At 33.1% G+C, this 15,575-nt stretch overlaps 1 protein-coding gene across 1 annotated transcript in view; it reads right to left on the bottom strand.

Moving 5' to 3' along the window:
* The window catches only part of LOC141296284 (neuronal PAS domain-containing protein 3-like), a 47,502-nt gene extending 43,900 nt beyond the window's left edge, over nucleotides 1-3,602 (bottom strand). The window contains exons 1-3 of the mRNA XM_073827546.1: nucleotides 3,464-3,602; nucleotides 3,113-3,201; nucleotides 2,943-3,017 (exon numbers count right to left, since the gene is read on the bottom strand). Coding sequence (XP_073683647.1) covers nucleotides 2,943-3,017; nucleotides 3,113-3,201; nucleotides 3,464-3,602 — 303 coding nt within the window. The remainder of the gene's footprint in view (nucleotides 1-2,942; nucleotides 3,018-3,112; nucleotides 3,202-3,463) is intronic.
* Between the last annotated feature and the right edge of the window lie 11,973 nt (nucleotides 3,603-15,575).

Raw genomic sequence — 15,575 nt, 5'->3', positions numbered from 1 at the left:
ATATATATATATATATATATATATATATATATATATATATATATATATATATATATATATATATATATATATATATATATATATATATATATATATATATATATATATATATATATATATAAAAATATGGACAGATAATTTGTAAAAAATTATGTATTCCAGTAAGGGAATTACTGCATATTGTACATTATTTAAAAAATATATTTTAACAATGTTTTTAAAAGTAAAGTTTTTTAAATGTATTATCCACTACTGAGAATAATATAGAAGATTTTTTATTCTCAGTAGTGGATAATACATTTAAAAAAGTCACATTTTTTGGTTTTACTTAACAACAAATATATGTACATATTTTACATTTTTTAAATATTTTAAAAAAATATGTATTATGTATTCATATTTTTACACAAAGCTATTTGTTGCAACAAAACATTTAAAAAAGGTTACTTGTATATGTGACCCTTCAATTTAAAAGGTGATTTTCTCAATATTTTTGAAAAATTTTGCGAATTTTGGCACCAGTTGTAGATTTTCATATAGTTGTATTTTGGCCAAACACTGCCCTTTTGAAGCTGCATCGAAACTAGAGGACAAGTAAATGATGACAAGATGCTCATTTTTAAGTTTACATATTCCTTTAAGTGGGTTTTTAGGCAAATTGTTCGCAAGGCAAAGGACGAATAAAGATCAGCGCACTTCCTCTGAGCTTTTCCTGAACGTAAAGATCGGCCAGGATTGATGGGCATTTTTAAATCAAGTTATGTTCTAGCAAGAGTCTTAATTTAAGGCTAAACTTAGGGCCTGGGATAAATGAACACATCAGATGATTAAAAACATTTGTCTTAGCGAGCAGGCCGGTCCCTTATTTATGGTGGCTAGTTCATCACGACGCCCAGCTCGGAGCCTTTGACAGTGAATCTATCTGATGAAGCGATAGGCACTTTCATAATTACGGAGTAAGTTATGACGTTTTCCCTCAAGCACGCAAAATTAACAAGCATTATGTCTTTTACTTACAACTAGAAGGATCGTTACGACACCAGTGCTGTAAAGGCTACAGAGCAGGCTGTTTACATGCATGTCAAACATATGCAACATAAAAATAATCTACATGGTGTAGGAAAGGGGAAAAATTACACTTTCTATTCTATTCTATTCTATTCTATTCTATTCTATTCTATTCTATTCTATTCTATTCTATTCAAAAAAAGAAGAAAAAGAAAACACATCAAACTTACATTTACTGTGAGAGTAGATAGTATAGAGATATGCTCCAGTGTTATTTAGTACTACTGAAATACTGTTATAGTTTTTGATAATAATTTTATTTTTTAGTTAGATTCAGTTATTTTTATATTTATTTTTCACTTTAATTTTTTTTTCACATTTTTGCTTTGTGTTTTTATTAGTTTTCTTTTTAAATATAAATATATAGCTATCATTATGTTTAGTGTTTAGTTTATTCAATTCTAGTTATTTTAGTACTTAAAAAAATCTTTTTTTTTTTAGTTTTCAATTTTATTTAAACGTATGTTTTTAATTTTTCTTATTTTATTTAAACATTTTTATTTATATGTATTTATTTTTTTATTGGTTTTACTTAACAAAATTTTTTTTTAAATTATGTATTGTAGTAATGGAATTTTTGCATTATGATATCGTACATTATTTAAAAAAATATTTTAAAATGGTTTAAAATTATTTTAAAACATTATTATTCCAAAAATCAACAGATCAAATAATTATAAAATATATTTCATAATAAAAAAGTAAGTTTAATGTAATGTAAAAGCCATGAGACTTTTATTGTCTCTTATGTATCATAATCTTACTATTATTTTATATTCAGTAGTGGATAATACATTTAAAAAAGTCACATTTTTAGTTTTAGTTTATTTAGTTTTAGTTATTTTAATACTTAAAAGAAAATGAAATGAAAGTTTTTTAATTTTTTTTTATTTAAATGTATATTTTTTCATATTTTATTAAAATTTGTACATTTATATTTTTTTATTTTATTGGTTTTACTTAAAATATGGACACAAAATTATTTTAGAAAATGTTATAGTAATGGAATTATTGCATTATGATATCATGCATTATTTTAAATAAATTTTTTGGTTTCAAATTATTGTAATAATATCATATACATATCATTTTTCAAAAAAAAAAATCATTATAAAAAGTACATTTAATGTAATGTAAAAGCCATGACTGTTTATTAAATACACTATTATTGTCTATTAAGTATCATATTATTTTTATTTTTAGTTATTTTAGTACTTAAAATAAAATAAAATTAATTTTTAGTTTTTAAAAAATATTTTTTATATTTATTTAAATGTATACTTTATTTCTTATGTTATTTTAAACATTTTTATTTATATTTATTTATTTACTGGGTTAATTTGACAACAAAAACATAGACATAATTATTTAAAAAAATATTCTAGTAATGGAATTATTGCATTATTATATTGTAGATTATTTAAAAATATTTTAAAATGGTTTTGAATTATTTATTTAATTATTTTTTAAATGTATTTAATTAAACATTATTATTCAAAAAAATCAAAAGATCCAACAATTACAAAACATATTGATATACAAAATATTAAATAGACCATTATTTTATTTTCATTCTCAGCAGCAGAAAATAAAAAAGTCACTTTTTATTGTCAGCACTCCAGCCTTATGTTAGCAATTCTACCATGCCACAATTCCGACCGCCTACAAACCAACAGATTTGTTTACAATTACCAAACAATCAATCATAAATGTCTTCATATTATGTCATTATCACAACAAAAAAACACAAGGCAGTTCCAAGGATTGTCGTGTGCATGAGTGTGTGCGTTTCACACCTCTGTAACTCATCCTGTGGGATTCTCATGAGTAATAAAACGACAACAGTAACACACATTGGACGGAGCTCAACACACCAGCTCCTCCTGCTCATCTCCACAGCGGCTACGGCAAAAAACTCCCCATCTGCCATCTGTGATTGGAGCCCGCCACTGGAAAAATCACACCGCAAATCTGTGAATCTGCGTCCCAGTCATGCCTGGCGTAATAGACGCTACTGGAAAACAAATACACATGTTTTACTCACAATAGCCACCTGCACTGCCGCAACACCGCGTTTGTATTTACAGCTGAGACGAGGAGACAACCTGAGCGTCTGATTTGGCCTGATTTGGTCTATAGATAAGGAGACAAAACATCACAGCAGACACCGATGTTTGTTTTAATTAAATGCACTCCTTCGCTGACAGAAACGCAGATGGACAAAAGAATCGGATTTGCATTCTTAATCAAAACGAGGCGTGCGGCAGAATAAACAGATCTGACGCTTCGCGGGAAAACAAACTCAAGCTGTGGCCGTGCTTTAATTGTTAGAAAACGCATCTATAGTATAGCCGAACTGCTGAAACTTATCCTTCCTCTCTGGGTTGATATTAACATAGCAGGCCGGTCTGTGTATCTGCAGACGTCTGCTTCGGAAAGCTGCTCTGTTTGGATGGAGGCCAGACGGGATGATCTGGCTGGCCAGTATTAAACGTGTCAGCATAAGATCTCTGAGCTCCTGTGGCTCTTAACATTTGTTAGCTCTAGACAGATCAGTCACGAGCAAACCCTAGGAGCTTCACTGCTGTTTACTGTCTACATAGGCAGCATTTACTGGAGGAAATGCAACTGATTTGAAAGCTGTTCTTGGGAAGCAAATTACAATTAAATTTATAGTAATTGCGACTTTTTATCTCACAATTCTGACTTTTTTTCTTAGAATTACGTGATACAATATCGCAATTCAGATTTTTTCTCAGATGTGAGATATTAACTCACAATTGTGTTATAAAGTAAAAACTGTAAGATATAAACTCGCAATTCTGAGAAATGAAGTGTGTTATAAATTTGCAAAAAGTGAGTTATTAAGTCAGAATTGGGAGATATAAATTCGCAATTTTGAGAAATAAACTCACAATTCTGAGAAATTAAGTCAGAATTGCAAATTATTAAGTCAGAACTGATATAAACTCGCAATTCTGAAAACATATCAAAATTGGACATTTAAAGTTTATAACTCACAATCCTGAGGAAAAAAGTCAGAATTGCGAGTTTTTATTCTGCAATTCTGACTTTATTGCTTGTAATTGAGTTTATATCTCGCAGTTATGACTTTAGAACTCACAGTTCTGAGTTTATATCATGCAATTCTGACTTTTTTTCTTGCAATTGTTAGTATATCTCACAATTCTGAGAAAAAAAAGTCAGAATTGTGAGTTTTTCTTGTAATTCTGACTTTATTTCTTGCAATTTTTAGTTTTTATCTCGCAATTCTGACTTTATTGCTCGCAACTGAGTTTATATCTCGCAGTTATGACTTTAGAACTCACAGTTGTGAGTTTATATCATGCAATTCTGACTTTTTTTCTTGCAATTTTAAGTTTATATCTCACAATTCTGAGAAAAAAAAGTCAGAATTGTAAGTTTTTATCTTGTAATTCTGACTTTATTTCTTACAATTGAGTTTATATCTTGCAATTCTGACTTTATAACTCACTGTTGTGAGTTTATATCATGCAATTTCCACTCTATTTCTTGCAATTGTTAGTTTATATCTCACAATTCTGAGAAAAAAGTCAGTTTTTATCTAGCATTTCTGACTTTATTTCTCGCAAATGTGAGTTTTTATCTTGTAATTCTGACTTTATTTCTTGCAATTGAGTTTATATCTCACAGTTCTCTTTAAAACTTGCAGTTGTGAGTTTATATCATGCAATTCTGACAGTTGCAAGTTTATATCTCACAATCCTGAGAAAAAAGTAAGACTTGTTTCCATATTGGCAAGTCATTTTATTGTTTTTGAAAGTCTTTTATGCTCATCATAGCTGCAATTATTTAATCAAAAATACAGTAAAAATAGTAATTTTGTGCAATATTATTACAATTTCAAATAACTACTTTCTACTTTAATATATTATAAAATATGTGTGATATCTGTGATCAAAGCTGAATTTTCAGCATCATTAGTCCAGTCTTCATTTATTTCATTAATAGATTTTTTTTGTACCATTATGAATGTCTTTATTGTCACCTTTAATCAACTGAATGCATCCTTGCTGAATAAAAGTATTAATTTCTTTAAAATTTAAATGAATTAACCCAGTAGTGCACAATAATAAATTTTGTTATTGCAAATTGAAATATTGAAATTTTGAAACTTATTGCAAATTTTATGCATTATGCCTTTAAGATGTTTATATCAATTTTAAGCTGTTAAATCAGTCTTTTTTTCAGTAATCATGCACAATTAGACCAAAATAAAAATAAAAAAGGTACTAAAATCTGTTTGTCTGGTTGTCACATGATTACGGGAGATAAAATTAGGCTCTTCTAGTGTAGCATGCACACACTCACCCCCCTCTATTGCCTCTCAGAAGGGTGAAGTATTTGGGCTCTGAAAGTGAGATGAATTGAAGAAATGTCAGATGGGTTCAAACGTGACCCCATTGGCTGGGTCAGCCTGAATAAAATCAATATGTTTGAGCCGCAGACCTCAAGAACTTCAGATTTCAATTAAAACTCCTCCAATAGTTTTGGTCATGTGATCACTCCTGACCCCATTGATATCCCATTTTCCCAGAACCCAGGTGTTTGTGAGACTACGTGGACTACATCTTAACAGTTCTAACATCATTTGTTTGCAAATACTACTTGGTTTGATATTGCAATGCAATGACATCCTTACAAACTTATGTTTCCAAATACCTAGTGTAAGAAGAATCAGAATACTGCATAGCAAACACACACACACACACACACACACACACACACACACACACACACAAAATTTAAACTACACGAGTATCTAAAATTGTGTGTGAAAGCATTAAGAAACACAGCATCTGACAGGTTTGTTAGGCTAATGTGTGCCGTCGGTGAGCGCTAATCCCATTATTTGTATTCTGAGCCAGCGCTAACTGCTTGTGTGACCCTAACTCTTCTCAAGGACACTTCTCTATATGTGCCAAACACCTACGATGGAGCGGGATTCACCTGGGAGGATTCTGGGTAATGCAGACCACAGAATCCCCTAATGACCCAGACAGTGGACAGCAGCCGTTGAGGTCAGTGACCTCGGCTAGATGCCTCTGGTGTCCTTAGAGCCCCGCGGCTGAATGAAACTCAACACATTTCCTAGCAAAAAGACTGTGGAAAATAATCATTACACTGACACTAAACTATGGTACTATACTACTACAAAAATATTAAAGCTATAGGATATTACAAAAAAAACAAAAAAACAAAAAAAACAATTGGAAATAAAATGAAAAAAAGGTTCAAATGCTCACTGATGCTCCAGAAGGAAAATCGATGCATTATAAAAGTCGGGGGGTGAAAACTTTTGAACAGAATGAATATGTGTAAATTTTTCTTATTTTGCCTAAATATCATATTTTTTTTCATTTAGAACTGCCTTTCAGAAGCTACAGAAGATGCTTACATGTTTCCCAGAAGACAAAATAAGTAAAATTTACCCTGATCTTCAAATTCCAAAAGTTTTCACCCCCTGGCTCCTAATGCATTGTGTTTCCTTCTGAAGCATCAGTGAGCATTTGAACCTTCTGTAATAGTTGCATACGAGTCCCTCAGAAGTCCTCAGTGTGAAGACATTGATCTCAAAACCATACAGTCATTGTTGGAAAGAGTTCAAATTCACAAAAATGCTGAAAAACCAAAGAATTTGTGGGACCTGAAGGATTTTTCTGAAGAACAGCAGGCAGTTTAACTGTTCAGGACAAACTTATGTAAACTTTTGAACGGGGTCTACATGTCTTTTATGTGAAATATCTTTTTCAGGTCAGTACTAAATAATAAATAACATGCATTTTGTATGATCTCTTTTATTTTGGTAAAATAATTACCAATTTGCAGATTCTGCAAGGTGTATGTAAACGTTTGACTTTAATTAATTATTTAAAAATTAAATTAAAAAAAAAAATTGTAGTGAAACAAAACTAAGATATTATACATATGATTAAACAGAACAATCTACAGAATATATAAAACAATTCTAAAAATAATATATAAAAAGTATAATATAACATAAAATATTGACAATCCCTGCTAATTATTGTTTACTCTTTTAATTTGTATTAATTCTAGAGCTGTCGATCGATTAATATTTTTTATTCACGATTAATCACATGGTTGTCATGAGTTAACTCACGATTAATCACACATTTTTATCTGTTCTAAATGTACCTTAAATTAATACTTTTTAAAGTTTTTAATACTCTAATCAACATTGGCATGGTCAAATATGGATGCTTTAAGCAAATATGTGTTTATTATCAGTGAAACCATACTCGACATAGAGCATGAAGACTAACTTGTTTCAAATGTCATAGACGTTTTTCAAATAACTTGTTCATGTCTATTAGACACATGAAAAAAAGAACATAGAAACACCAGGTTCCCATTACTTCTCTTTCTTTGCACTGAGCAATTTACTTCCACAAGCCTGTTTACATTATTTGCCGGACAGAGCAGCTCACTTCTTTTGAACATGCAAAATGTACATTTATTATTACATTTCTTTGCCTCTCGGTGCCCACATACTGTAATCTGATGCAGCCAAGTTCTCAACAAAACTGTTTCCATTGTTTTGATTTAATATTTCTGTTATCAGACAACCAAAGTAATATGAAATAATAACTGAAAAAAATCCTGAATTATGTTCATGATTCTATCACTGAAAAGAATCATTTACCAGCATCTGGACATAAGTCACTATTCCCTGCATTATTATTGTTGTTTTTAACTTCCTGTTTGAATGCCTTCACGATCCTTTGACTTTTTAGGAGTTTAGCCATTTAAAGTTATGTGATCGCAAAAACCTGCTTCTTTTTTTATGTATTGTTTTGGTTATAATGTACTGATTGTAGAGCCTGGTCTCATGAAAATGCGCACTAGCACGACTTTCTGTTTCTATTTGGCGTGCTATTAATAAGCTGAAATTAACTTTGGCGTGCATATGATACGCCGTTTTCGCGTGCATACTCGTATGTGGCTTTACGCATCAACTCCACAGCACCAATCCTAATGTAGCCCGACTCCGCTTGCATTCATTAAATATGCCAGAAGTGCCGGTACGCACGAAAAAGTGCAAGTACGCAAAAGGATAAATACAGAAGTGCCTGCGTACCGGCCCACTTCAAGCACTGGAATGAACATAACATCTGTTTTAACTGAAAGCGCTGTTCCACTGCCGCTCGCTGAACAGAGCAGACGCAGATATAAAGAGAGGGAGGTGCGTGCGCATTGGGAGACCTCGCGCTCGTTCAGTAAAACCGGAGAGACTATATTAGGTTTGTCCAATTATGTGTTTATGTATTGTTGCTAGACACTTTTCGCTAGGTTGGCAACATTGTGCATCCATTTCTTTAACTATGGGCTAGGTAGTGGGTCAAACAGAAAATGCTGTCCATACATCAATGGAAAGCTTATTTATTCAGCTTTCAGATGATGTATAAATCTCAATTTCAAAAAGCTGACACTGGTTTTGTGGTCCTGGGTCACAAATAGTTTGTGTAAAAAAGTATCGCTATTGACCGCCCCTGCTAGGACTGGCATCTCACTCTAGCCTCATCCTGTTAATTTCAGAAAGCAAGTCTTATCTAACAGTTTTTCAATATGAATATGTGCATTTGTGTGTTTGTGTACAGTAGAGTGTGTGTATGCATGTGAATGTGTGTTGTGCTGGAGGTTTTCCTCTGGTCTGACAGGGGTAGATTCAGAGGCCTTGTGGAAAAGAGCTCTATTTGCATTTCAAATGTCACCCGCAGCAGCAGACACCTGTTAAAGGCTAGAGGAGAATCCACACAAATCAAAGGTCTGACCCTGCGGGAGAGTCCGGATCACCCTGCCCATGGGCGACTGCTGCTCTGGACGCCCTGAGACGGCCGCTCGGCCCTGCGCTGGGACCCGACGCTCCTCACACAATGTTCTCAGTACATCATCCACACATGCAGCACTGCCAAAGGTTAATTCAGGTGTTTTTTTCCCCCTTTATTTATAGTATCTTGTTCTTTTTATCAATGTTTAATGCCACATCTCTTGTTTCTCAGATATATGTCGGCATACATTATACTGGTCTTCATGTGTCCGTTATAATTGAGGTGAAACCAAAATATATTTTTGCTTATTTAAATGCAAAAAAAAAAAAGTATTTTAAATCAATTTAAATATAAACCAGGACCACAAAAACAGTTTTAAGTAGCAATAGCCCAAATTATTGATTTTTCTTTTATGCCAAAAATCAGGCATAAGGATATTAAGGATATTAAGTAAAGATCATGTTCCATGGAGACATTTTGTAAATTTCCTACCGCAAATATATCAAAACTTAATTTTTAAATAGTAATATGCATTGCTAAGAACTTTATATGGACAACTTTGAAGGCAAATTTCTCAATATTTTTTTGCACCCTCAGATTCCATTTTTTCAATTATTGTCCTATCCTAACAAACCATACATCAAAGGAAAGCTTACATATTAAACCTTCAGATGATGTATAAATGTCAATTTTAAAAAAATGACTTTGACTGGTTTTATGGTCCAGGGTCACAAATGTGCATATACTGTACATATACAATTTAACAACACTAAGAAGGCTCGACACACCATGAAACTTTGCTCGAAGTATCGCCTGGGTCTCTACACATGAACTCCAGCATTGAGAACATTGTTTGTGTACACAGAGTTTACTAAAAAGAAAGGTTTTGAACAACTCACTTTCACTGTTTGAGTTTCCGCTCGCGGCCGTCTTGCCAGTCAAGAGGTGTCGATCTCCGAATGCGAGGATGGATAGCTCCTAAAGCATATTTCCATATAAATGCACGGCTAATTTGTTGTTTTGTTGCAAGTGAAAAACAATATTAACCTTCTAGTTGTAAAAAGAGCCTCATATATGTCTAATATTTCGTCCTATGGAGTCCATTCATTCGCATTCGGAGATCGACACTTCTTGACTGGCAAGACGGCTGCGAGCGGAAACCCAAACAGTGAAAGTGAGTTCAAAAACTTTCTTTTTATTAAACTCTGTGTACACAAACAATGTTCTCAATGCTGGAGTTCATGTGTAGAGACCCAGGCGATACTTCGAGCAAAGTTTCATGGTGTGTCGAGCCTTCTTAGTGTTGTAAAAATATCGATTTTGATGCGCTCAAATGTATGCCCCTAGTACTCCCATTCACCGGCCATTGACCACAAAACGAAATCAGGGTCAATGTCAAAAATGGCTCGTTTGTCGTAATTATGATTTTAGATATAAGTTGGTCTCGTTTACAGTAAAAAAAAAAACAGCCCAGGTTGCATTTTGGCAACAGTTATCCTTTAAATAGCTTTAGTGTAGATTAAAGTGAAGCTAAAAACTGTAGTTTAACTACACTTTTTTTATAGTAGTTTTCTCAACATTTAGATGTATTTTTACATTTAATCATTTAGCAGACACTTTTATCCAAAGCTACTTACAAATGAGGATAAAATAAGCAATTAAACCACCAAAAGGACAATAATATGTAAAGGCTGTGACAAGTCCCAGTTAGTCTAACACAGTATGCATAGCAACTTTTTAAAAATAAATAAATAGAATAAAAAATGGAAGAGAGAAAGAACAGAAAGTGCTATTAATGGGTCAAGTGTTGACAAAAAGCCAACACTTGAACTACTACAAAAAAACAAATAATCCAAAAAAAAATCACAAATTCAAAAATGAAGACTGTCTGAAATAAAGTGATGAATCACACCTCCAATTTAAAAGATTTCTCCTTTGTTAGCCATTCGATAAACATCGCTCCTTTAAAACGAATGAATAGGTTTAAGGAACTGTAACTAAAAGCGGTGCGGCGAATGATGTGCTCTCTGTGCCAGAGCCGATTGGACAGATGTCACAGGAGCACGCGTCTGTTTCCAAATTCATCTCATTGCAAATGAAGCTTGAATCGTTTTCTTTTATTAATGCACAAACGGGGGGCTGCTTTTCACGCTCATCAAAAGCCTCTTGTTGACAAACAGCAGGATTACGATCTTCAAGAAAAATACCGCCGTCTTTACCGCTTTATTGCCGGCGTGTCGTGCCCTTGAAAGAAAGAGAGAGAGAGATGGAGCTGGCGATGAGGGGAAAACACGCTCTCCCTTCTGCACTGCCAGATATTTAAAATAGGCTGTTGATAACACAATTTACTCTGCAGGTTGAGCAGATGAAAAAAGTGACATCATAAGCAGAAAGAAGGGGAACAAGGAGCGTAGAGGCAGGACACACACACACACACACACACACACACACACACACACACACACATGAGGTGACAGCAGGTGAAACGCTTGACTCCACCTTAAACACCGCTCAGCCTGCCGTTCATTCAGAGGGAAAGAAAAATAGAGCACGAGAGGGAGATTTCGTGTCCCAAGGAGGACTATAATACCTGGAGAAAGATAACTATTAGCATTGCCATTCATCTTAATGACAGTAGCGCGGCTGGCGCACAGATGTGACGCCGAAGACAGCAGACAGGGAAATATAAAAGTCAAGAAGCAGAAAGAATTATGACAGCTAAAACATTTACAATAATATAATGAAAAGTTACTAAAAATTTTTTATAAAAAATCTTTCTGTCTTTAGATGATGTAGTTGCCTTATCTAACAGCAGGGGCGGACTGTCCCATGCTAACCAGCCAAGTCTCAGAGACATTTTTTTTTACGGTTTTTGTAATTCATGCCAAAGAGAATCATCACTACAAGCAAATCTCAATGCTGCGGAGTCCCTAAGGGGACATGGTGATGGAAAAAAGTAAGAGATTTAAATGCTTTTGTGCCCTTTCACTAAACTCTTGCATTAGCCCAAAATGTTGCATTCCCTCCCAAAACATTTGCATTCTCCAGAAAAATGTGTTGGTTCACAAAACATTTAAATTCTCTCACAAAACATTTGCATTCTAATTGCATTTTCTTGTAAAAGTAGTGCATTCCACCAAGAAACTTTTCACTCCCTTGGACCACAAAACCAATCTTACGTAACACGGGTATATTTGTAGCAATAGCCAACAATACATAGGTGTCAATTTTTTTTTTATGCCAAAAATCATTAGGACATTAAGTAAAAATCATGTTCCATGAAGATATTTTGTTCATTTTTGATTAGTATTATGCATTTCTAAAAACTTCATTTGGACAACTTTAAAGGCGATTTTCTCAGTATTTAGATTTTTTTGCACCCTCAGATTCCAGATTTGAGTTATATCTCAGCCAACAATTGTCTTATCCTAACAAACCATACATCAATGGAGAGCTTATTAAAAAAAAAAATTATCCTTATGGTTTTGTGGTCCAGGGTCACATTTGCGTTCTTTCACAAAAGTATTGCATTCCCCCAAGAAACTCTGCAGTTGCAAAAAAATTGCATTCCTTTACAAAAATATTGACTTCTCTTACAAACCTATTGCATTCTCTAGCTAAAGTATTGTTTTCTCAAGAAACATTGTGTTTGCTCACAAAATATTTGCATTCTGTCTTAAAACATTTGTTTTCTCTTGCAAAAGTACTAAAATCGTTTTTTTTCTCCCATCTTTTATTACTTTCATCACAAAAATGTTGAAAGTGAATACAAAGTTTCTTTGGGAAATGCAATGAGTTTTGCGAGATAAAAAAGTTTTATAAAGTAAATTTCCTTGCATCTGTTTTTTTTAAAGCCGTTTCCACCACTGAATAACATTTTTTTTTAAAGGTAATTGCGACTATTTTTAGATCGCAATTGTGAGATATAAACTTGCAGTTGTGAGAAAAACTCATATTTTTGAGATTTAAACTCGCAATTGGGATGAAAAAAGTCAGAATCTTGAGTTTATATCTCGCAATTCTTACTTTTTTCACCTGAACTGCGAGTTTAAATCTCAAAAATATAAGTTCTTCTCGCAATTTAGATGAAAATTTGCAAGGTCAGAAATGCAAGGTATAAACTCTTGATTCTGACTTTTTTCATCTACAAACATGCAATTCTGACATTTTTTTCTCAGAATTGTGAGACATAAACTTGCAATTGCGAGAAAATACTACGATTTGCAAGATTTAAACTTGCAATTTAGAAAAAAAGTCAGAATTGTGAGATACAATCTCGCAATTCTGATTTTTTTTTTAGAATTGAGATATAAACTCACAATTCTGACTTTTTTTCTTAGAATTGAGATATAAAGTCGCAATTCTGACTTTTTCTCAGAATTGTGATGTAAACTCGCAATTCAGATTAAAAAAAGTCAGAATCGCGAGTTTATATCTCAAAAATATGAGACTTTTCTCACAACTCCAAGTATATAAACTCGCAAAATTGTGAGATATAAACTGTTGATTCTAACTTTTTTCATCTGAATTGTGAGTTTAAATCTAAAAAATGTGAGTTTTTCCTCACAACTTCACGTATATAAACTCACTCTGAGATACAAATTTGCAGATGAAAAGATGAAGATGAAACAAGTCAGAACAATGAGTTTATATCTCACAATTCTGACTTTTTTCATGTGAATTGTGAGAAAAACTCACATTTTTAAGATTTAAACTCATAATTAAGACTTTTTTCTCAGAATTGTAAGATATAAACTTGCAATTGCAAGAAAAAACCCAGATTTGCAAGATTTAAACTTGCAGTTTAGATGAAAAAGTAAGAATTGCGTGATAAAATCTCGCAATTCTGACTTTTTTTTTTCAGAATTGTGAGATATAAACTTGCAATTGTGAGAAAAATCTTTTAGCCCACAATTCAGACTAAAAAAGTCAGAATTGCGAGATACAAACTCGCAATTCTGACTTTTTCATCTGAATTGCAAACTTGCAATTGCGAGAGAAAAAACTCGTATTTGTGAGATTTTAGCTCACAATTCAGATGAAAAAAGTCAGAATTGTGAGATTTAAGATTTGAGATAAAAAGGCACAGTTAACTTAAATTAACTAAACTAAAAATTTTATTCAGTGGCAAAAATGGGCTTCCATACGCTTTAGAGGCAAACTTGCTATGTAGATGACATCTAGGTATCGCATGAATGGGTTTAAAACACACTTTTATCCATATAATTAAATTCCCCTACACACTTCTTGTACAGTGTGTGTCTCTGGTCCTCATAACTTATAAATGAATGAAGCTGATGTGACAAGACCATGGTGCCCTTTTTCTGATTGTAAAGCACATCTTTAATGATTCTGTGTATACACAAATAAATCTCAGCATCAGACCAACCCTCTAACCATTAAAGACCCTCTCATTCACTCTCACTGAGAAATTAACACTCAAACACACACACACACACACACACACACACACACACACACACACACACACACACACACACACACACACACACACACACACACACACACACACTTGGAGTCTGCCAGTGTGAAATTTTTGCCTGGCTAGAAAAAAAAGAAAAAAAGAGAAAGAAAACGCCACGAAAAGGACAAAACCACAAATGTGGAACTTCAATTAATTTAAAGCTCCAATCAGCAAAGAATAAATCCTTGGCAGATCTAATTACTGAAGCTCTCGGAAGACCCGCGCCGACCAGCCAATCTCCCTCATGTTTGAACAGCTTGATGAACTCGGGGACTGATGGATATCAAGTCATTTTGTTTAATTTATAAATGGATTTTCCCCTAATACTTAAATTATCATCAGTACAACACAATGAAAATGGGAACATTTGGAAGGCAAAGTCTATAAGAGCCCTGAAAGGAATTCCAATGAGGAATGTCACCTCTTTTCATCCCTGCTATACAATTCGTCTAATTAAATTCGGGAGCAGGGTAAGCCTGTGTTACAGTGCTGCCGCCACACGGGCCGCCCCTCGAGAGATCAGGGCCGAGCGGAAGACACTCATCAGGCATATCATGTCACACATGCCATTAACACACACATGGAAGCTTTTGGCAACCGCAGCCTCTGAGCATCACATTGACTGTTTGGTGAAACATATCTACAACACTAACCTCAGAAAGAAACATGGCTTTGGGTATAAATAAATAAACAGGCAAGCAAAGAAATAAATAACTAAATAAAGAACACACAAAACAAATAATACAGCCTGAATCTGAGGCCTCAAGATCACTGGATGGAAGCATTAGTGTACTACATGAGTTGCAAATGTTTCTTTTTAAGCTAAAGTGCTAAAGTGGTTGGTATTAACAGTTGGTACGAAACCAATGACAAGGACTCTGATGTGAAGCAGAATTGTTCACCACTGAGTGAATCAGAATCAAGTATTCCAAAATAAAATAAAATAAAATAAAGTCTAAAAATTCCAAAATAAAATATTGAAATAATTACATAATTAAATCATATTAAACAAAAGACTATAAAAAATATTTTATAAATGTGTGTTCAAGGTCTCTGATGTGTTGTTGAATTGTTCACCAATGAGTCAATTAGAATGAAGTATTCAAAAATAAATAAAATAAATAAATAAAATAAAATCTAAAAAGGCCAAAATAAAATATTTAAAAAAATTACATAATTAATAATAT

Source organism: Garra rufa, chromosome 21, assembly GCF_049309525.1.
Source record: "Garra rufa chromosome 21, GarRuf1.0, whole genome shotgun sequence".
Classification (NCBI taxonomy): Eukaryota; Metazoa; Chordata; class Actinopteri; order Cypriniformes; family Cyprinidae; genus Garra; species Garra rufa.
Note: the sequence above shows the minus strand (reverse complement) of the source record. Positions and strands in the feature narration are given on the sequence as shown.